The sequence below is a fragment of the Mauremys mutica genome, chromosome 2, assembly GCF_020497125.1.
Source record: "Mauremys mutica isolate MM-2020 ecotype Southern chromosome 2, ASM2049712v1, whole genome shotgun sequence".
In the NCBI taxonomy this organism is placed as follows: Eukaryota; Metazoa; Chordata; order Testudines; family Geoemydidae; genus Mauremys; species Mauremys mutica.
This window is the reverse complement of record NC_059073.1, coordinates 124,173,879-124,198,248: the sequence shown is the minus strand read 5'-3', so window position 1 is coordinate 124,198,248 and position 24,370 is coordinate 124,173,879. Positions and strand designations below refer to the sequence as shown.

Below are 24,370 nucleotides of genomic sequence, written 5' to 3'. Positions count from 1 at the left end.
CTACAGCAACTGTAGAAGGAAATGTATATTGTGTGATCCTGAATTTGTAAACTGAAGTGTAGCATGTTTCTATTCATGATTTATGGTGTCTTGCCAAGCTGCCTGTAATGCCTTAAAAGCACTGCTATTAAACAACCATGTAAGCACGTACGTGTGTTCCCCTATGATGTCAACTACATTAAACCATTTATTAGTATTGCCTCAGTTGAGTTGCTATGCACTTGCTTAGTGCTAATATTGATGCAGTTAGGGCCTTTGTAATAAAAAAAAAAGCTATTTACAATTTTTTTTCTGCACAGACAACAGGATGGGGGAAAGGAGGATTTTAGTATAAGGTAGGTATGAGATCTGGGTTCATGCTTGCCTCCTAATGTCAACAGAGGAAAGGGACAGGTTGGTGTGGGTGTGTGATGTGAGAACACGCACCACAAAGTATTTTCAGACCTATTGAGGAGAAAGAGGATAGCAGTAGATGCCACCTCTCCCACAACAAAGCCAACATACAAAAATATATTTGTCAAGACTTTGGGCAGATCAGCGTAAGCAGGCTTTATTTAAGGAGCATTAATGATCACTTCTACCTACCAAAGTCTCTCTGCTCCAGGGATAACATGTGCGAACATGAGACATTCACAATGAGAGGCAGGGGTCCAGCTTCATGCCATGCCAAACACTTCCTCCTCATGCACCTCTCTGGGGAGAAGAGTGCCTTCCTCCCCTTCAGATGTGAAGTGTACACAATAATTACAGAGATGGTGGTAGGGTCCCTGCTGCATTTAACATTGAACTTGGTATAAAAGATGCAGGAAACCCTTGAACTCATCATTCTTCACCTTTTGGTGCCCTAGCATCAGTTCCGTTCATGCCATCTTGGGCCTCCTCGCTAGAGTATCAGGGTTCTGCCATCTCCTTCAAGTTGCTATATTCTTCTCTCTCTTGGAGTATCCTAGTTGGGCCTGGACACACTTCTCTTCCCCACTGTACAAGGAAAACAAGCACTGCTCCAAACTAGGCAGCAGTGTAAGAGTAAGGAGCCATGTTTGGAACAAAAAGGTAGCAGGTAACAGGAACTGATGTGGTTGTGAAGACCAGGCTGGGCATGAAAAGAGGTGGACTACCGGTCCCTGTGAAACCTGTGCAACAACCAGTCACTCCTAAAGGGAATGTTGCACCATGAAGGATTGCTTATACCAGTACACATATGCCCAGAGTGGCACTGTGCCAACAATAATGGGAAATAACTATGGTGGAAGTGGAAAATTTTCTTGATATCAGACAAAATTAAGTGGCAATTTTATTTATGTTTTAAAATATATTTTTATACCTACCAAGTTATTTTGGTAATTGCTATAACTTATGGTTTTTTTGGGGTTTTTTGGGGTTTTTTTTGCAATCTAGAAGCCAAACTTATTAATACTCCCTTTACTGCTGCTATCCTGAAATACTTTAAATATTGATCTATTTCTTTTTCAATATTCACCACCACTTAGGGTTCTTGCATCAAGAAATTAATGCTCCAGTTCATTTAATGGGCCCAAACAAACTAACAATTTCAAACCTGGCTGCCTAAAGTTAGGCTCTTAAATATTTTCAAATGTGATGAGTAGCAGCATTGCCTATGACTACAGAGGAATTCATGGATGTGCAGGGCTTCAAGTCAGGCCATAGATTAAAAATCCCTAGATATGGAGTTAAGAATGTAACTTCAAACAAGCAAGGTTGAAAGTTTTGGCTGCAGTCTTGCATGGGGGCAGAGTGAGTGTAATACTGCCTACATATGAATACTATATTGCTGATAACTGAACACAATTTAATCTATTCCAATATATAATTGATGTAATTGTAGTCTCCCTATATTGAGCCAATTGTAAATTAAATGGCTTTTACTAGCACCATTATCTTAACTTCCCCATCAGATAATGTAGTGTAGGGTTCAACAAATCTCAGAAAGTTGCATAAAAATATATATTTTGCCCTAGATTTTGGCATACAATGAGCTCAGTATAATCTCACTTCTACTCTTACCCATGTTCTTTTAAGTAAAAAAAGTATTTTATTTTTCAGTTCTCTCTAAAACAAAGGGGATGGGTAGCTATTAGACACTCCCTTTCGTTTAGAGGACCATGAAGAACAATATGCCTCGTTTAACCAGTTCTCCCAGATTTCTTGTAACATCAGGATACATCTCTGTTTCGGACAAGTTATCAAGAGCAGATCTCTTAAATTCATTCAGGTCTTACTCTCACTTATGCTATTAAGTCTTTTCCATTTGATATAATCCTGATTTATTTTGGGAATTAGCATATTTCAATATTAACCTTAACACCAGTATTATAAGCCCATATTATCATCACCTCTACACCTTTGTTTTTATTTACATAGAAATTCCAGAATTATATATTAACTTTGTTTTAATCAGTACCCATTATGATTTTTACATCACAACACAGATGAAGCTTCACAATTAGAACTTTAAAGGTTTAAAAACAAGTGAATTTCCCTACCAACAAAATACGAAGATGTGGTCTCCATTCATTCTACCCAATTCTTCAGTATTTTGGCATCGTGGAGCTTTTTATCCTTATTTGTTAGGATTACAAGAAGCAACAACGAAGCACTGGCAGCTGGTGAAACCTATGTCCAGAAACTTCTAGAATGTTTCTTTGTTGCTAGAGCTTGATATCTATTTCAGGATTTTTATCCCTAAATATAAGATAGTATCTGAAAGGCTAGAATGAAATTCCCAGCAGTAAAGGATCATGGATCCTTTCAAGACCCTTTTTATTTAAACTACCTCAAAGTACCTAGAGTGTAGGCAGACAGATCTTTATAAGTTTATATTGTTTCCTAGAAATAAAGCCTTTAGGTCAGTTCTCCAGCTTTTCTCATGATGGCCTCTTTCTGATGATAGCAGTACAGCCTCACTATGAAGTCTCTTGCCATTGCTAACTTTGGGAGAGGATAGAACAATGTCACTTACAATCTCATCTGCTCTCTGCCAGTCAAACTCAATGGAATTACCAAAGAACCACCTTTAATTCCCATTGCTCTTTTTTTAAATCCAATTTTGCTTTAGCCTGCTACTTTGATGGTCAGTTCCAACTGCAGTGTTTTCCTGCTCCTGTCTCCATGATGGAAACTCTACCTTCCAAGTCTAACTTATTAATTCCCAAATATTTGCTATAAAAAAAAATCAGTCCTCATGGCTTTAAAACTCTGCCAAGCAATTTATCTTTTGTTAGGATGTTCTTTTCCCAATCCAGGCTTGCTTTGGGAGCCACGTTGTCTTCTCCACTTGCAGGTGAGAAGCTCTGCGTTCACAAGAGTCAGTTTTTTTGGAAAGCAACTTCTCAAATTTTGAATTTATTTCAGGAGTAGGTAAGAGAAGTCTTACTTTTTGTAGAGAAAGAAGGCGATTTTTCTCTTAGAGATCAGCTGAGGCAATCCTAGCCCATGGATATCACATTCTACAATTTGCTTTGATATATATTAAGAAAAAAAACAACAAACAAACCTCAATTCTGAAGCTTTCTAATCAGGAAGAAAGCAAACCTTCCCTATCAGGATTCACCAGTATTAGAAAATTGCATAAAATATTCAGCAAACCACAATGCTGATCCCACACAGTCTCTGCTAGCGTTATCCTCTGCATCTGTGCCAAGTTTCAATTAAGTGAATGGGCACTCACATGCCCCTGCTAACTGATCTCCCTGTCAGATCAGGGCTACTGAATGCTTTACAACTTTGGTGAATGAGGAAGTATTAGTTTATAATAAGGCTGATAACATGGAAGGCTTTCTTGCACTTAGAATGTTCACTGCTACAATGCAAATTTTACTTTTAAAAGTTTTCCTTCAAAATTTGCTCCTAGAACAGGGGTAGGCAACCTATGGCACGCGTGCCGAAGGCGGCACACAAGCTGATTTTCAGTGGCACTCACACTGCCCAGGTCCTGGCCACCAGTCCAGGGGTGTCTGCATTTTAATTTAATTTTAAATGAAGCTTCTTAAACATTTTAAAAGCCTTATTTACTTTACATACAATAGTTTAGTTATATATTATAGACTTATAGAAAGAGACCTTCTAAAAACGTTAAGATGTATTACCGGCATGTGAAACCTTAAATCAGAGTGAATAAATGAAGACTCGGCACACCACTTCTGAAAGGTTGCGGACCCCTGTCCTAGAATAACACCTCTTGTGTTACTATAAGTTTAGTTACAATACAAGTTTTACAAACCCACTGAAAAGATGACAATTGATTTTCAATGTTTGAGTGCAACACTAACAACTTAAACAACAAAAACTTGTAAACCATAGGCTCAGGTCTTTTAATATGAAGAGACTTAAATTTAGAACTTCAGAATAAGCATTTTTGTTCCTCCATTTATTTTGAGAAATACAAAACATGAAAATTAGTTTACAGTTCTGGCACAAAAGCTTTTAAAGCAATAAACTGGAGATGGGATAGATTTTAAAAACAGCCATATACATTTTTACCATTTAAAAGTGCCTAGAGTGTTTCACAGCAAACTAACATGTAATTTACTATTTCCTTCTTAGTAAATATTAAACCTACTTAAATTGCACATAAACCAGAATTTTAGTTAGAAAGTATACTGTATAATAAGTCTAACATTAAAGCAGTAACTAGAAACTAAATGAAATGTAAGAGAAACATTTTGGCTCAACTATCAAAACTTAAATTGAATGTTTAGAAGAATTCAAAAAAAGGCATAACATTTGAGTCTGGTTATAGCATCGATTACATATTGTTAATTTGACAAAAAGGTGGTAAAGAGTGTTTTGTTTTAAATACTTCAGAGATCTGTGGCTCTACTGAAAAAAATTAGATGCGAGTATCTTGATTAAGTTTAGCTGACGACAATCTGTAGGCTGTCAGTCATCTTTTCCACAAGATTACAAAGTATTCTTGTTTTTAGCTCTCTCCTGATGTTTACAGCTTTATGCTAAAAACTTATTAGAATCCCTTAGCTCTGATTATTTCCAGATTAGGCTCTTTTGACAAAAGTAATGAACAACCGCAGAATCCTAATATATATGAAAGTGTCAATTAGTTAACTAAATACACTAGCTTGCACTAACAAAACTATGACATTTAAAGATCAAATTCTTTACTTACCTGGTTCACACTACTAAAATAGATATAGGGTTTAATCTGCAAAGCCTTACTTAGCTATGGTTGTAACCCTGTAATGTAGATGCAGTCTATGGTGACAGAAGGGTTTCTTTCAGTACTGTAGGAACTCCACCTCCCCAAGCAATGACAGCTAGATAGACGGAAGCATTCTTAGATTTATCTACATTTAGGGGTTAGGTTGGCATAACTACAAACACTCAGGGATGTGGATTTTTCACACACCTGTTTGTCGACCTAAATTTTAAGTGTAGACTAGGCCATAGTCAATGGGACTACTTACAATGTGCAAAGTTAAGCAAATGCACATCTCTCTGCAGGATTTGGGCCATGGGATGTTAGATAAGACTACTGAATTAATTTAAGTATAAACTTTAAGAGCAAGCACCAGACTTAATTTGGAGTCTTCAACCAGCATTTTCAAAACTGGTTAGTGACTGGCTACCCAACTTATGATACTTTAAACAGGGCCCAATTTTCAGTTTGGGTACTCAGCACTTTCTGAAAAAACAGTCCTTAAGACTTAAAAGTTCACCCAGAAATTGAGGCACCCAGAATCCCTAGTTGCTTTTGAAATCTTGGCCTTCAGGCTTTTGATACAAGTCAGAAACTTGATGTTATTTTTAGCATTTTGTCAGAAATACTAACTCATTGACTTGGTATCTGGTTTGAACACTTTTATTTAATCTTATTCTTGATTTATATTAAGGCTTGGTATAATAGACACACTAGTAAGATACATCAGGTCCTGAGAGAATGGGCTGTGATGACTTTCAATAAACAAAGCAAACAATGACTCTGGATGTTATTGTAAATGCTCCATAATACACAATCCATAACAAACAGCACAGAGCAACTAATGTATATGCAAAATAGCTTCTTCTGCTGTGAAACTCAGCTGTTTAGAATTGTAAGGATGCCTACTATGCTCAAATCTATGCATTCGTCTGATAATTAGAGGCATGCAAATTTTACATATTTAAAGAGGCACTCTGGTAGGTTGGCCCCCAAACTTAATGAGAAACTGTTTAGACTGTCAGTTTGAATACTCCCCTATAGGGTTTACAGAGCAAACATTGCAGCACCGTGCTAATGCAAGAAACCCAATAAGTTAAATTGACTAATTGCACTCAGGGGGGTGGGGGGGACAATAGTATCAATGAGGAGTTATGTTTTTGAAGTTATTCCAGTTAAAAATGCAAGATAAGAAAAAATATTTTAGCATATAGTGTCTCATTAAACCATTCCTTAGATGAGGGACATAGAAGACTAAGAAACAGTATCAATTTCACCCAATATTTGATTAAACTTTATTCCTGTGGAGGAAGTGAGCATGACAAATTTTACCAGTTAAGGTTTAAACTTTAAAATATGGATTGAGACTAAAAAAAACCCTGACATCTAACAATGTAGGAGTGCTAACAAATATGAAAGATGCAGCTTTTGCAAAAGAAGACTCAGAGGCACTTACTGTAGTAGTCCAACTGAACAATATATCACAATCTCTTTATGTGCTATCATTGTTACGAACTAAGCATTTTCAGTGTTAGAAAATAATTGGGTTCAGTGTAGTCTGGCACAGATGTGAAGCAGTCTTGATTCATATGTGCATCTAATAAAAACCAAGAGTGGAGTGTATTTTTAAACCAGACCTTGTCATCCTAACAAGTATACTCACATCCAGGGATAAATTAATCTGGAATGCCATTTTGACCCCCACGTCCCCTCCAAAAGCTACATTCCTGCTACTGGAAGAGCCTAGCATTTTAAATTAACATTTTAATTACAACCGATTCTATCAACTACTTGTTTGGCTCATCATTTGCAGTTTTTAAAAATGTGCATAATGGCAACATTAAGCTACCTTTCTCTCCTCAGCTCAACTGACAGATAAAAGGGAATACATTAGAAGATTATACATCAATTTAAAATTAGATTGTGGCTTTCAGCAATTTTAACTACTTGTTGTTCTAATGGTTTGATTTGTTTAGAAGGTATTTCAGAAGGCTAAAAAAATATTTCCCAGTATTTCTCAGTGGAGAATGGGTTCTTCATCTCCCTTTAGAAGAGTATGTAGCTACTAAAGCATACCTCAACTACTCCCACACTGAGACGCTTTGGATCATATAGGTATGGCTCCCCCACCTAAAGATCCCACAGCCGTAGTAGTGCAAGATGAAAGCCATGGATAAGTCTGTTTACTGATTTACTGACAATGGGGAAAGTAATCCGACCATTCAAAGTTAAAATATGGTTGTGGAAATCTATTAGGAGCCTAAACTCTCTTCAAGGAGAGTTCAAACTTCTTAGGTTCAATGTGTGATGGTACTTACCCTTATCTCTGAACACACCATCAAAGAAAGAAAACCTAAGTATTTGTCCAGAATTACCAGCAAATAACCCACTTTGAAATTTTACTCTTCACACTTAGAGTCTCTAGATTCACAAATGTTTCTTCAACTCAAACCATTGAAAAAACTAGTCTTCATTCATACTTTTGCATAGTTTTGGTATTTCCTGGGGTTGTACTTTTGTTCTCTTTAACTTCCATTTCAAAGCATTTAAATGAAAGTCTTTATGTGAGAAACTAAGTCCCATTTAGCAGCAAGCTGTCCAAAAGTAACATTCTTCTGATTCAGTGAGTAAAGATTATTTAGTTTTATCTGTACTTTCAGATTTTTCTCTTTGTATCATGCAGCGACGAACTATGCTGTCAAAGCTTCCTAGGTAAAACAAACCAATGATGCGAAAAAGGCCCATGCAAACAACCTGCAAGCAGAGAGAAAGAACTTCAGCTATTTCAACATGTTTTTTTTATTATAGTCTATATCACATGACTATTTTTACTTAATAAGCAAACAATTTATATTGCTTACCTGCGTGAGGCTGTGAATGAATAAAAGTTTATTAGAGACTTGCCTTGGACAAATTAGTTAACTTATCTGTGCCAAATATTCCAAATCTGTACAATATTCTCTCCCCTCACGGAGGTGAAGTATCAAGGTTTGTAAAGTACTTGAAAATGTAAAGTATGACTAAATCTTTGTGAATAAATATGGTTAAAAATTATAGCCTCTCCAGATCTTACCTGCTGAAGACCTTCAGTAATAGCAGTGACAGGTGACATTCCACTGGTCAGTACTGATAACATGTAACCATCTGAGCCCATAAAACTGTTAAAGTTTCCTTGCTGGGAAAGAGAAAATTTAAAAACAAACAAGAAGGTTAACAAATTTCAAAATTCTCTTTTAATTGTTTGAAAGTAATATTACAAAACAGATTGGTTAGTTTAAGGCTCTTGCTGTCCTTCCATTCCCTTAATTCAATGGGGACAAGTACTGTGAAGTAAGTGATACCAAAAGAAATGTAAGAATTAAAATTTAAAAAAAAAAAGTGTTAGAAATATTGCTCAATTACCAACAGAATGCAGGTTTCTGCCCACAGAGCACAGAAAGATGATAAAGGAACACTGATTATTTAAGATGTTTTCCCCACTTATAAACAGGCTTCAAGGACAGTACTAGGGTACGTCTACACTACGGGATTATTCCGAATTTACATAAACCGGTTTAGCAAAACAGATTGTATAAAATCGAGTGTGCGCGGCCACACTAAACACATTAAATTGGTGGTGTGCGTCCACAGTCCGAGGCTAGCGTCGATTTCTGGAGCATTGCACTGTGGGTAGCTATTCCGTAGCTATCCCATAGTTCCTGCAGCCTCCCCCGCCCCTTGGAATTTCCGGGTTGAGATCCCAGTGCCTGATGGGGCAAAAATCATTGTCGCGGGTGGTTCTGGGTAAATGTTGTCAGTCACTCCTTCCGCTGGGAAAGCAACGGCAGACAAGGATTTCGTGCCTTTTTCCCCTGGATTGCCCTGGCAGATGCCATGGCATGGCAATCATGGAGCCTGTTTAGCCTTTTGTGACTGTCACCGTATGTGTACTAGATGCCGCTCACAGAGGCGATTCAGCAGCGCTACACAGCAGCATGCTTTTGCTTTTGCATGATAGCGGAGATGGTTACCAGCCATATTGCACCATCTACCATACCATAAATTGGTAATAAGATGATCGTGGCTACCAGTCCTTTTGCACTGCACCATTTGCTGCTGTCATAAGTGCCCCTGGCTGAGATCAGCCAGGGGCGCAAAAGCCAAAATTGGGAATGACTCCCTGAGTCAATCCCTCCTTTTTGGTATCTAAAAATAGAATCAGTCCTGCCTAGAATATGGGCAAGTGTACTAGAGAACCACTGTATCATAGAACCAGAGAGCACAGCTGCTCTGTGTCAGATCCTGCAGAAATTATGAGCTGTATGCTATTCACAGGGGGTGCTCCTGCAACAACCCCACCTGTTGATTCCGTTCTTCCCCCAGCCTTCCTGGGCTACCGTAGCATTGTCCCCCCACTTGTGTGATGAAGTAATAAAGAATGCAGGAATAAGACACAGTGACTTGTTAGTGAGAAATGAGTGGAAGGCAGTCTCCAGCTGCTATGATAGTCCAGACAGGACAGTAAGGAGTGTGGAGGAGAGGAGCCCAGCATCCCTCTGCTAGTCCAGGGGCAATTGAATCTTTTCTTTACACATGAAGGGTGGGGGCTGATGGAGCTCAGCCCCCTGTTGCTATGATGACGATGGTTATCAGCCATACTGTACCATCTACCACGAAAAATTAGGACCAGGCGCCCTTGATTGACCTTACCGATGCTAGTCGGCATGGTTACCAGTCCTTTTGCACTGCCCCATGTGCCAATAGGTTGATGATGAGGACGGATACCAGTCATATTGTACCATCAGCCATCCATGGCGTGGGGGGAGCAAGGATGTTGGTGTTGAGTGCTGCAGCATCGCGTCTATCTGCAGCATTCAGTAAAGATAGGGTGACATGTAAAAGAGTCAAGAGAGGATTGTTTTCCCTTTCACTTCTACGGGTGGGTGGGGGGGTGCGTAAATTGCCTAGCTATGCCCTGACCCACCGCGGACACTGTTTTTGACCCTAGAAGCATTTGGAGCTCAGCCAAGAATGCAAATACTTTTCAGAGACTGCAGGAACTGTGCGATAGCTTGAGTCCTCCAGTCCATGAGCGTCCATTTGATTCTTTGGCTTTCCGTTACGCTTGTCACGCAGCAGTGCGCTGAGTCCCTGCTATGGCATCTGTCTGGAGATTTTTTAAAAATGATTTTGAATTTCGTCTTCTGTAACGGAGCGCTGATAGAACAGATTTGCCTGCCCTTACAGCGATCACATCCGCATGGTCCATGCGGGAGCTCTTTATTTTGATTTTTAACTGCATCACCACACGTGCTGATCGGAGCTCCACGCTGGGCAAACAGGAAATATTCAAAAGTTCGCGGGGCTTTTCCTGTCTACCTGGCCACTGCATCTGAGTTCAGATTGCTGTCCAGAGCGGTCAGTGGTGCACTGTGGGATACCGCCCGGAGGCCAATACCGTCGATCTGCGGCCACACTAACCCTAATCCGATATGGTAATACCGATATTAGCGCTACTCTTCTCGTTAGGGAGGAGTACAGAAACCAGTTTAAAGTGCCCTTTATACCGATATAAAGGGCCTCTCAGTGTGGACGGGTGTGGCGTTAAATCGGTTTTACGCTCCTTGCTGGGAAAGAGAGAAAATTTAAAAACAAACAAGAAGGTTAACAAATTTCAAAATTCTCCCCTCCCTTTTATTTTAAATTTTTTTTTGGACATTCTGAAACAGTGTTCTGTACTGCATTCTCTTGGCCACAGGGTTTACTTTTTTATGTTATCTGGAAATAGCTAAGAACAACTATACAGCATGTGGATGAAGACTCAAAAAAACCCACACACACACTTGGTGAAAGTTTAGATCAAGTTTTTAAAGTAAGAAAGGGATAGCCTCTCCCTGTCTAGGGCTATAAATTATACTATTGGGTTGCAGTTATATGAATAAATTAAGAACTGAAACAAAATTTGACAGTATGTGGCTGCAAGCAAACATGATGACACTGTTTTCATTACATGCTTTAAGGCACTCCCCTTAATGTCATTTCTCTTTGTGCTTTAAGAATGAAGATTCTATAGGACAAGATCTCTGAGAATAAAGAGGTGCTGGAAAGGCTGTTGTCTCCATTGCTACAACCAGTGGGATTTTCTGCACTATGATTATTCACAAATCATATACTCACACATACTAGAATACTATGAATTTTTGTATAGTTAATTCAGTGTCAACTGATCTCGACCAGAGAAATGAAGGCTTTCTTGGATCTTTCATAGGCACTAGGCAGGTAACCTTTTACTAACCATTTGATGCATGGAAAACATCTTTAATGTTTTAAAACATTTTGAGTCTATTCTGACATGACATTGCTGCATTTTGTTTTGTTCTTAAAAGTAGAAGCTCCAAAGACATGTTTGTTCCAAGAGATTAAATTAAAGATGTTTGGAGGCAGGGTGACGAAAGGGAAATAAAGAAATGCTAAAGAATAATATTCCTCTACAACAAATATAAGTAACATTCCATGTAGAAGAAATGTTTTTATATTTAACAATTCTTATTTACATCTTTAAACAAGTACTTCATGCAACCATTTCCCATCCCATGCCTCCCCTCAAAGACCTTATTTTAAAAATTACTTACTATGGCATCTTTAACAATAACTCTGGCAACCTGTTCTGCTTGGCAAACAGATGAGGCTTCTGAAATTAGTTTAGTCTCTAAAGGCTTTAAAAGAAGATACAGAAGTATTATTATAAATTTGATTATATTGACAGAGAAGACAAAAAACTCAGTTACCATTATTTCTTGTGTCATGTAATTTACCTGTCTTAGGCTTTAAGTCAGTAGTCTCCAACCTTTTTATACACAAGATCACTTTTTGAATTTAAGTGCAACTCAGGATCTACCCTGCCCTTTCCCCGAGGCCCCACCCACTTCCTTCCTCCTCCCTCCATCACTCGCTCTCCCCCCACCCTCACTCACTTTCACTGGTCTGAGGCAGGGGGTTGGAGTGCAAGAGGAGGTGTGGCTCTGGGCTGGGGCCCAGGGGTTCGCAGTGTGGGAGGAGACTCTGGGCTGAGCCTGGGGCAGGGGGTTGGAGTGCAGGAGGCGGTGAGGGGTGCAGGCTCTAGGAGCGAGTTTGGGTGCAGGAGGGGGCTCCAGGCTGGGGCAGAATGTTGGGGTGCAGGAGAGGGTACAAGGTGCTGACTCTGTGAGGGGGCTCAGGGCTGGGGCATGGCCTCCCGCCTGGAGGTGCTTACCTCGGGCAGCTCCTGGTCAATGGCAGAGTGGGGCGAAGGCAGGCTCCCTGCCTGCCCCAGTCCTGCGCCGCTCCTGTAAGTGTCCAGCACATCCCTGTGGCCCCGGGGGGGGGGGAAGGGAGAGGGAGGGGCGGGGCACATGGCTCTGCACACTGCCTCTCCCTGCAGACACCTCCCCTGCAGTTTCCATTGGCTGCAGTTCCCCATTCCTGGCCAATGGAAGCTGCAGGGGAGGTGCCTGCAGGAAGGAGCAGCACATGGAGACCACCTGCCCCCCTGTGCGGGCCACTTCTTGGAGCGGCACGGGGCCAGGGCAGGCAGGGATCCAAGGATTGACCAGTTGATCACGATCAACAGGTTGGTGACCACTGCTTTAAGTGAACTGGCATCAGTTTAGGTTCGCTGTACCAAAACTGTTAACAAGAGACACCTCATGGACTGTCAAATATAACTCCTCCTTTTATAAGGTAAGGCAATATTTCATAAACTAAAGGACAACTTCATGAAAAAGTTGCCAACACTTTGTTGCTTTTAGTTATTTGTAATATTTTACGATTGCAGAATATTAAAAATAGTAATTGCTCAAGTGTTTTATTCTTAATTGAAGTTATTAGAATTATCAAACTACATTTAGTTTATATACTAGATATAATTCAAGTTCTATCGTCTGTAGATTATACTGGAAGTTTAAACTGCTTTCCATTAACAAGAAAATACTTTTAGATCCACAAACCAAGAAATTATTAAAATTATAGTTTTCTGTACACAGTATCCTTCAAAAATCCACTTTTGCATCTCTTCCCTTTCTTGGGGATTTACAAAATTTACATGTGATGTTCTTGCACCTCTCAAGTGAAGCAGCTGATGTGCTACATTAATGCCTCAAGGCACATATAACTTGGCACCTATCATTTAGATCTCTTCTAATCTAACAGGTCTGTTAAAAGAACAAAAACAAACAAGAGTCTGGCATGCTAGCTCTCAGGCAGATGGGGGATTTTATATCTCAATCATACTGCTATGAGAATTGCCGCTGAAGTTTAAGCAGCCAAGACTGAAAACTCCAATACAGAAACCACTTTAGTGTAACACTGAGGTTGCACAGTCAAAACTTCAAGAGCATGGAAATACCTTGTTAAGATCATATACACAAACTCCATTGTGCATTTCCATTATAAGAGAATCTTTAGTTGCATCACAACAGCCTATTCCAGATAAAGTTGTTTATTAAACATAAGGACTCCAGGCCTGTAGTGCTCAAGTGCCTGTAAGAAGTTAACTATACATTTAATTAGCTAGCATGTGCACATAAAATGCATTTACCTACATGCACAGCTATAGAGATTAGCAAAGATTCGGACTGGATAAAATCTTTTTTTTTTTTTTAATTTAAATACAAGGCTTTTTTTTAAAATAAACCTGTTCAAAATTTAATTTCAAATTATGACTTCCTATATTAAGTCCTAAATTTATTGTAATCTATTAAGGTCGTTTAAATATAGAAACAAAAAAGTTGAATCAATCAGCCTTCCTCAAACTTTAATGATTTAAAGGGTGTGGCTTTTTAATTCTATTAAAAAAATCACTAGGAAAAGCATCTTTACTTTTGAGGTCATCTCAAGCTTTGGAAATGTCACAATGTCATGTACCACATTAAAAAAAAAAATCAATATTACTTTCAGCCTTTACAATGAAACTGCTATTTTACATTTTTTTCCAGATATAAGTACTTTCACAGATTCTGTTGTGCAGAAAAGGTTTTGGTTACTTTTGGTTTCAATTTAGCTAGCAGGTGCAGAGAATATTTTCTTCATTTGGACTAGTTTATTGAAAGTTGAGAAATTGAGTGGGAATAGAAAAAGCAAGAACACTTGTTTTCCTCTTCCAGTCTATCAAAAACAACCAACCAAAACAAAATGAGGTGGGAGAGGATGAGATCTATTAATTCTAAAGCTGTGAAGGACATAGGGGCCAGATTTTCAAAGGTATTTAGTCATCTAAAGATGCATATATGTGCCTAGTGTGATTTCCAAAGTTCATAAGCAGGCTAGGCACTTAACTGCTATTAATTTCAATTTGCTGTGTTGCTGTAGATGTGTTGGTCCCCCAGTATAGAGAGGCAAGGTGGGAGAGGTGATGTCTTTTAGTGACCAACTGCTTGTGGAAAGGATCTCAGGTCTCAGGAAGAGCTCTGTGAAGCTTGAAAGCTTGTCCCTTCCATCAACTGCAGGTGATCCAATAAAAGACATTACACCTCACCCACCTTGTGTGTCTCAATCTCACTGGGAGGTAGGTATTCAATGAGTTTGGCACTTCTGAATATCTGGCCCATTGTGATCAGAAAAATCTGTTAATTCACTAACTACAGTTAATATTTCCTTTGTTTAATAAATCAGTTGTAAATGCAAAAGACATTTGAAACACAAGCTGTAAGTATCCAGCACATTTAATGTAGTTTTATTTAAAAAAAAAAATTAAAAATGCTGGTTTTGTACATTTAATTAAATTCCAATTCCATCCAAATGCAGTTGGACACCAATCCTTAGTTAAAAAAACAAAACAAAAAACCCACACAAAAACCCCCGCTAATATAGTTATTCCCATTTTTAAACATAAAAATGTAAAAATTAAGAATCTAAATAAATGTATGTTAAACTACAAACTGGTAATTACTTATCTAAGTTTGCATAAATATATTGTACCCTCTTCATTAGCAAAGCGTGCCATATTTAGCATAATCTATATTTGGTCGCAAATCAATATGTTTTAATGACTATACCAACCAGGGAGAATGAACTGCTCATTAGGAAAATAACTAAAATATTAATATCAATGATTTAAATTATTAAAATGTGATTTAAACTGCTTTGATTAAAATCAATCCACCCTGAAAAGACTACTGTACATATTCTACACAATTGTCAAATTCTCATCATAACTTTGTAAACCAAACCCAAATTTCTCCCAGTCCCATGAAGTACTTAACTACTTCCACACCAAATTTCAAACTTTTACCATTTTTGCTGAACCCAGCCAGAAGTCTGCTCCTGCACAGATTCTAACTCAAGAATAGCAGAAAGGACTTTGCTCAAACATTAAAGATTCAGCTGTAGTCAAATTCCAAACAGAAGGTGAATGTAAAGTTCTGAACATTAGGAAACAGGATGAGAGTGTCAATAGCATCACAATTTTGCAAATTCAGTAAAAGCAGCAGTGGGTAGTGACTATATGATTCTTTAAAAAAAGATGTATGATGTCAGCATTTAAGATTCTCAATCTTTGTTTGGTTACCTTTGTTTAACATGAATATCAAGGCCCAAGAGATATTTTTAGATACATAAAGTATCTTCTAGTAATAGCTGCTCTTCAACTACAAATTGTGAAAAATCTCAGTGTTAATTTAAAACAGCACAGAAAATAAAATCCAATAGGAAGGAAGATTCTCTATTTCCAAATATATAGCAAAGTATGCAAACTAGGGCTGTCAAATGATTAAAAAAATAATCAAAATTAATCACAAGATTACTTATAAATATTTTGGATGTTTTTCTATATTTTCAAATATATTGATTTCAATTACAACACAGAATACAAAGTGTACAGTGCTCACTATTTTTAATTACAAATATTTGCACTGATAAAAGAGAAACAAAAGATAGTATTTTTAATTCACCTCATACAAGTACTGTAGTGAAATCTCTATCGTGAAAGTGCAACTTACAAATATAGACTTTTTTTTAACATAAGTGCACTCAAAACAAAACAAAACAAAGTAAAACTTTACCGCCTACAAATCTAGTCAGTCCTACTTCTTGTTCAGCCAATCGCTAAGACAAACAAGTTTATTTACATTTAGGGGAGATAATACTGCCTGCTTCTTATTTACAATGTCACCTGAAAGTGAGAACAGGCATTCATATGGCACTGTTGTAGCTGGTGTTGCAAGGTATTTATCTGTCAGATATGCTAAACATTCGTATGCCTTCATGCTTCGACCACCATTCCAGAGGACATGCTTCCAGGCAGATGACACTCATTGAAAAAATAATGAGTTAATTTTCTGACTGAACTCCTAGGGGGAGAATTGTATGTCTCCTGCTCCGTGACTTTTACCTGCATTCTGCCATATATTTCATGTTATGGCAGTCTCGGATGATGACCCAGCATATGTTCAATTTAAGACTTTCACTGCAGATTTAACAAAGTGCAAAGGGTTACCTAGCAGCTCTGTGTTCTTGGGAAACCAGGGCGCAGTACCCAGCCAGTCTGACTCACGAAAGACCTTGCCCCCCCCCCCGAACCAAAACCGATCAGAAGAAAGTCTTACAAAAAGCAATGAAAAGGCAGTGGGAGACATACCTAAACCCCTAGGATAAGGGTGACAGGATTAAGGAAACTCCCTTAGCTTCATTTGCATCAAAGATGGGACAGTGAGGCATCTCTATTACCATAGAGAATGGAGAACAGAGATTCCAAGGCAGGAACTGCACGGAACTCTGAGACCAGAAAAGCAGGGATGCACTGCATGATGGGGGAATCACTGCTCCAGATGTTAATGAACCCCTGCCTGCACACACCCAGCTCAGTGGTTATCAGACCAATTGTAGTAATAAATCCTTTATTGGTATCCAAAATAGTGAAGCATTGCATTGTGAGCTCCCTCCAAGGAACACCGCCCATAACCAGGAATGATCAGTTCCAATTGTCTAGCCTGAACAAAACAACTTTGGTATACTCCCTGGAGTCATCAGTTTACACAAACAAATCTAGTGTTCTCCCTTGAACCATTGTTGTTTCCCTACAAAACCCCCCTACCCATGCTCAAAATCTACATCAGTTCCATTGGGACTTCATCTTCTCCTGACTGATCGTGCTGGGGGCTCTGCCTGTCTCCAGCACTCCGGACCCCCCAGTTACCACCACCACCTGGGACCCCCGATCGATTCAAGTGCCACGGAGTGGTGAGAACCTGTCTGTCTCTCTTGCTCTCTCTCTCTGTATAGCTTTCTGACCCTGACTTGTGTGATCAGTTATAGTTTTCTAAACCTGACTTCTATAATCAAATTTAAGTTAGATTTAATATTAACTGTTTTGTTTGTTTGACTCCCCTATGGTTATTTCTCATCATCATGTTCCTATTATGCTTCTCGCGTTTAGGGCAATGACTAAGCTCCTCCACTTCTGTCTGTTTCTGGCAAGTCTTTCAATGGTTCCTCAGCTGTCCCTCTGGTTTTTCAGCTTCCACAGCTCTTCGCCGTGTTGTTTTCGGGTGGCCTTATTTTCGCTTGCCTTCAGATGTCCATCTTATTGCTACTCTGGTAATGGAATCAGTTTCCATCCGAAGCACATGACTGATCCATCTCCGATACCTCCTGGCAATGATGGTGTTCAGATCCTCTTAGCTGCACTGTATCAATAGATCTTGGTTTGTTCTGGGCCAAAAGATACGGAGGATTTTTCTGAGGCAGTTTGTATGGAATGAAGACAGTTTGGACATGTCATACTATCTCATTCCTCAGCATTCTGCACTATAAAGTAGCGTTGAAAGTACACAGCTCTGATACATCTTGAGTTTGGTTTTGGTGGGGGGTTTTTTATGATGATTTCCAGACTGTATTTAAGCTCTGGAAGGTGTTTCTCGCTTTACTGATTTTGTCCTGGTTTGTTCCACCATCCTGGCTGATGGTGCTGCTCAAGTATGTGAATGTACTATGGATATTACCTGGCAATAAAGAACTTTCATGGTTAAGCTGGTTGCTTCTCTATCCCCCCCTCACCCCCGGGGGGGTGTTTTTTTGGCTTCCTCATTCGCTCTGCAGGAACACTCCTCGTACTTAAGCTAAAAAGATCCCTGCAGCACCCAAAAATCCTATGGGGTTTGCCCATCAAGTGGGTTACTACCGGAACAACTGAAACGTGAAAGTGGGAATAGGGACGTGTTGAACCTGGGACATATGAGGATGGCAGCTCGGAGGTGCTGCTCAACCCAGCCTGCTGAATCCAAGGGCCTATGAGGGTGACACCCTGGAAATGCTGCTTGACCCAGCCTACTGAGTCCAGGAACATATGAAGGGCCAGCTTGAGAGTACTGATTAACCCGGTCCTCTCAGACATGCTCTGTTAGGGTGTGTTCGTCTGATTCTGGGGCTAGAAGAATCCAACCCTGGGGAATCTAGGTCCTGCAGAATAGCTCCATTGGGAGGGAACTTGCAGCAGGGAGAAGTAGAGCTCTGCATGAGAACACAAGTGACACAAGCAGTACATTGACAGAATTACAGAACATCCCCCACTCCAAAAGAATAACCCTAATAAATGAGCATACCCCAAAATAACAGGTAAATCTGGTAACAAAAGAAGGTACCAATAAGACTGGTGCTTGACCCCAGGTTTAAAATCTGAAGTGCCTTCCAAAATCTGAGAGGGATGAGGTGTGAAACATGCTGTCAGAAGTCTTAAAAGAGCAATACTAATGCGGAAACTACATAACCCAAACCACCAAAATAGAAAAAAAAATCAACCTTCTGTTAGTGGCATCTGACAGAGATGATGAAAATGAAGGGGCAATGGCCCACACTGCTTTGGATTGTTATCAAGCAGAACCTGCCTGTTCTCGCTTTCAGGTGAAATTGTAAATAAGAAGCGAGTAGCATTATCTCCCGTAAATGTAAACAAATTTGTTTGTCTTAACAACTGGCTAAACAAGAAGTAGGACTGTGTGTACTAGTCTCTAAAGTTTTAGATTGTTTTGTTTTTTAGTGCAGTTAAGTAAAAAAAAATTTCTATATTTGTAAGTTGCACTTTCATGAAAAAGACTGCACTGCAGTATTTGTATGAGGTGGACTGAAATACTACTTGTTTTGTTTTTTACAGTGCAATAAATAAAAAATAATATAAAGTGAGCACTGTACATTTTGTATTCTATATTGCAATTGAAATCAATACATCTGAAAATGTAGAAAAACTTCCAAAAATATTTATTAAAATTTAAATTGGTATTCTATTATTGTTTTACAGTGTGATAAAAACTGCAATCATAACTATTTTTGCGTGTTAATTGCTTGAGTTAACTTCGATTAATTGATAGTCCTAACGCAAACCTATCCCAACTGCATGAGATACGGAATAATGCAAAGTTGCATATTTAAGATGTAACTGAAAATTTAGATCTTAGATGCCAAAAATGCAATAATTTACAATACTAAATGCACCAGAAAAACTTCAGTGTCTTTTTCTATTCCATTATAAACCATAGGGGGATTTTTTTATTAAAATAAACAAATAAAATAAAGTTATTTTCTTGTAGTATTTGCAACCAAAACACTGAACATTATAGGAGAAGTGAAATGGGCTACAAAAATTAGCTAAGTGACAGAAACATTAGGTGTTGAAACAAAATATGCAGGATAGCACAGTGAAAAGAAATGCAAAGAGCTCTATCATTTATCTGCAGTGTTATTTGTAACAGCTAAGTTTTTAAAATATCATCTTTCCCAAAAAAGCTCAGAATGCCCAGGAAAGGACTGTCTTTTTTTGGTATTTGCACAGCACCTAGCACAACGGGGCCCTAAACCTAGCTAAGGCCGTTGGGCACTACTGCAATATAAATTGCTGGTTGTTTATTAAATGTGAGAGGAAAAAAAAATCTAACTATTCCCTCTAACTTTCAGACACCCTACAATTACTCTGGACAGCCTTACGACCAAAGAACAGTCAATGTACAATGGAGAAAAAACAGGCACTCATCATGTCTTCTAGACCTAAAACAGTATATAAGCAAGGATTACATTAAGCATTTGGCCTTGATTTAAAAACCACAAAGTTAGGGAACATCTTTATTTAGTATTTCTTTAAAAGATGCTAACTGGAAGAAGAACGTATAAGTTAGAGCAGAGATTGATTTTTTTTTTTTAATAAAAACCATTAGACGCTTCTCTCTGAATTCATTATTCAGGAGCTACAGCCTCCAGCCCTAAGCTCAGCCCTTCAGCTCAAGCCACCAGAAGAGGGAACCACACAACTCGATTACGAGGGAGGTTACTAGTAGAGTGTCTCAGGGATTGATTTGGGGACCAATCTTATTTAATCTTTTTATTACTGACCTTGGCACAAAAAGTGGGTGTTTGCTAACAGAGTTTGCAGATGACACAAAACTGGGAAGTATTGCCAATACAGAGAAGGACTGGGATAACATACAGGAATATCTGGATGACCCTGTAAACTGGAGTAATAGTAATAGGATGAAATTTAATAGTGAAAAGTGCAAGGTTATGCATTTAGGGATTAATAACAAGAATTTTTGTTATAAGCTGAGGACTCATCTGTTAGAAGTAACAGAGGAGGAGAAGGACCTCGGAATATTGGTTGATCACAGGATGACTATGAGCCGCCAATGTAACATGGCCGTGAAAAAAGCTAATGTGGTCTTGGGATGCATCAGGCGAGGTATTTCCAGTAGAGATAAGGAGATGTTAGTACCGTTGTACAAAGCACTGGTGAGACTTCATCTGGAATACTGTATGCAGTTCTGGTCTCCCACGTTTAAGAAGGATGAATTCAAACTGGAACAGGTACAGAGAGGGGCTACTAGGATGATCCAAGGAACGGAAAACCTGTCTTACGAGAGGAGACTCAAAGAGCTCAGCTTGTTTAGCCTAACCAAAAGAAGGCTGAGGGGAGATATGATAGCTCTCTAGAAATACATCAGAGGGATAAATACCAGGGAGGGATAGGAATTACTTAAGCTCAGTACCAATCTGGACACAAGAACAAATGGATATAAACTGGCCATCAGGAAGTTTAGACTTGAAATTAGACGAAGGTTTCTAACCATCAGAGGAGTGAAGTTCTGGAACAGCCTTCCAAGGGGAGCAGTGGGGGCAAAAGACATATCTGGCTTCAAGACTAAGCTTGGTAAGTTTATGGAGGGGATGGTAGGATGGGATAGCCTAATTTTGGCAATTAATTGATCTTTGACTATTAGCAGTAAATATGCCCAATGGCTTGTGATTGGATGTTAGATGGGGTTACTACAGAGAATTCTTGCCTGGGTGTCTGGCTGGTGAGTCTTGCCCACATGCTCAACGTTTAGCTGATCGCCATATTTGGAGTGGGGAAGGAATTGGCAGAGGCCCTGGTGGTTTTTTGCCTTCCTCTGCAGCGAGGGGCATGGGCCACTTGCTGGAGGATTCTCTGCACCTTGAAGTCTTTAAACCATGATTTGAGGACTTCAGTGGCTGAGACATAGGTTAGGGGTTTGTTGCGGGAGTGGGTGGATGAGTTTCTGCAGCCTGAGTTGTGCAGGAGGTCAGACTAGACGATCACATTGGTCCCTTCTGACCTTAAAGTCTATGACTCTATGTGGTAATAAAAGGAGCCTCATCTTCTCAGTGTTCAGTTTAAACTTCAACATGTATCCTAGCTACGTAGCTCTTTAAAAAGTTACGCTTTTGTTTGGTGATCTCTTCACTAGACCTTCCAGAACAGAAGGAACTCATCCTGTATTAGAATATTTAGGGATTTTTTAAAATATTTATTTAAATAAAAGCCTCTTGTTGGCAGACACACTGGTGGAAAGAGATATGGTAGAATTGCATTTAGGTGTCTAATACCAAGAGAAAAACAAATACTTTCCATCGTACTTTAATATATTACATTATGGTTAAGATTTTGTAATAGGTATTTTTCAAAGTCAAAGTCACGCAAAGGCTGCGGGCAATAAAACAAAAATTCATGGAAGCCAGTGACCTGTCTGGGTGTGTGTATGTGGGGGAGGGTCAGGGGTTTGACGCTGAAGTAATCATGGAGTTCCATTAAAGTCACGTGACTTTGGTGACAAAGTCGTATCCTTAATTACGGCCAAATCCTCCCTGAGTTACACCCCTGAAAACAACTTAGTTCATAGGTTCATGAGTGTAACTGACAGCAAAATTTGGCCCATCTTAATAAAATAACTTTTAAACTTTAAACATTAAGCGGTTAAGACAGACTTTTGTTTCTGTTAAACCAGTGTTGAAGCAAGGTAGACTGGTTTACAATTGTTAACACTGGTCCCTTTATGACATTTTCAGCAAGACTTTGTAAAGAAAATTTATGTAGATTTTTACATAAATTTCTTCGTAAAGAATACACTGATCTGAATAAAATGTTTTCTTACAAGGTAATTGATTTTGAATGTTCCTGTTGATAAACATTTGACAGTTAAAGTTCAGTAGCATTATCTAATGACATTTAGAGTATATATTTTTTAAAACATATAAAGCATGATGTTAATGAACACAGTGGACAATGCATTTTAATTTCAGAAGTGATAAATCCTGGACTTGTGTGCAAAATTCTTTATGAATTAAGTTACCTTTGTTTTGATTTCTTCTGCAAAGCCAGGTGTATCAGTATCTGGAGGATAGGCAACTGTTACATAGATGTTATAAGGCTTTACCTGTTTTTTGGAAAAACAATTGCATCTCTTAATATGAGGGACATATTTGTTAAGTTTCATATATTTCTACTGACATTCTATTGTGTTGAGATGTTGTTTCAAACAGGCTAAAATTCTGCAATCATGTGTAGTCTTACAACCTAGATGATCATGATGGTGAGACTATTTAAGTACTGCTCTGCTCTTAGAACCAAATGAGAAAAAAAGATGCATTTTTACATAACAGGTAGTGTGTGTGTGTGTGTGTGTGTGTATGTGTGTGTGAATTATAGCATCCTAATTCAGTTTAAAATGGTTTTCATTGTTTTTTTCCTTCTATTGTAACTGAAGGAGCCTACATAACTAAGAATAAACTGATTCTATGCCTTTCTCATGCATCAGAATTCTTTACTGAGCTTCATTCAGTTATATCTGTGCAACTTTATAAACAGTAATGGGGTTTCACAGCTGTCACTGAGGGCTTAATGTGGCATTTAACTATTTGTCATTGGCAATGATGCACAAGATGGAAAGAACACAACTTGACTGGAAGAACAGTAGGCCTAGCAGTTAGAAATTTTTTTACTTGTAAACAAAATATATTTAATACAGAAATTGACAAACATGGCTACTCAATGGTTTTTAACTGGTCACTTTCAGATCAGAACTTCACTTTTAAAAAAGACTGTTCATAATCTGTTAGAACCATTTTAAGGGTCAGTGTCATTTAAATAATCATAAAGGCTGCTATCTTGTTCTTAATTGGGCTTGTTGTGCAGAGGCATTTTAGTACTATGGTATGTCAAACATATATAAGGATGCAAGAGATAAAACATTTTTAATATCTACCAATTATGCTACAAGTAGCTGAGAAATGGATAATCATACCTCCATTTGCAGAGCTTCAGCCAATCCTCGAAGAGCAAACTTGGTTGGAGAATAAGCTGTGTAACCAAATAGTCCCACCTGTCCAGCCTGAGATGATACAAACACAATCCTTCCCATTCTTCGTTCCTTCATGGTAGCAATTACGGCATGGCTTGCGTAAACACTACCAAAGTAGTTGACTGCCATTAACCTCTGTGCAAATATTATGATCATATTTGAATTGTACAGATACAAAATTCTTAGCGTTGAACATTTCAACAATCCATATTTACATCAGTCATAGCACAGCAATCATAAGAGACTTATACTAACTAACAGAACTAATTATAGGAAGGGTAGTTATATCCCGAGTTTAGAATATTATACATGCTTGAAGTGAGAATCTTGACCACACACATTTTTTTTTAATATTTATATACATAGCCTAATGACATTTAGTGCATTTAATAATGCACCCAGACAAGATGCTGGTCTTCAAAATAAAGTATGCTTAGCAACTTTCAACTACTGGAATCTGATCTGAAGTTAGATAAGGCGTTTTGCACCTGTCAAGGAAACAATTCATTTAAATATTCAATCATATGAAAGAATACTGTGAAGTGCCATTGTTTTAAAGATAGGTAGCAGGAAGATAGTTTGGTGTAAATAAGCAACAGATTTTGGA

General features: G+C 38.6%; 1 protein-coding gene across 1 annotated transcript in view; it reads right to left on the bottom strand.

Annotated features, from left to right (window-relative positions):
* Nucleotides 1-4,359: 4,359 nt before the first annotated feature.
* KDSR (3-ketodihydrosphingosine reductase) overlaps nt 4,360-24,370 on the bottom strand; it is a 44,794-nt gene continuing 24,783 nt past the window's right edge. The window contains exons 6-10 of the mRNA XM_045004969.1: nt 23,707-23,898; nt 22,756-22,839; nt 11,785-11,868; nt 8,247-8,348; nt 4,360-7,927 (exon numbers count right to left, since the gene is read on the bottom strand). Of these exons, the coding sequence (XP_044860904.1) occupies nt 7,808-7,927; nt 8,247-8,348; nt 11,785-11,868; nt 22,756-22,839; nt 23,707-23,898 (582 nt within the window). The 3' untranslated portion in view covers nt 4,360-7,807. The remainder of the gene's footprint in view (nt 7,928-8,246; nt 8,349-11,784; nt 11,869-22,755; nt 22,840-23,706; nt 23,899-24,370) is intronic.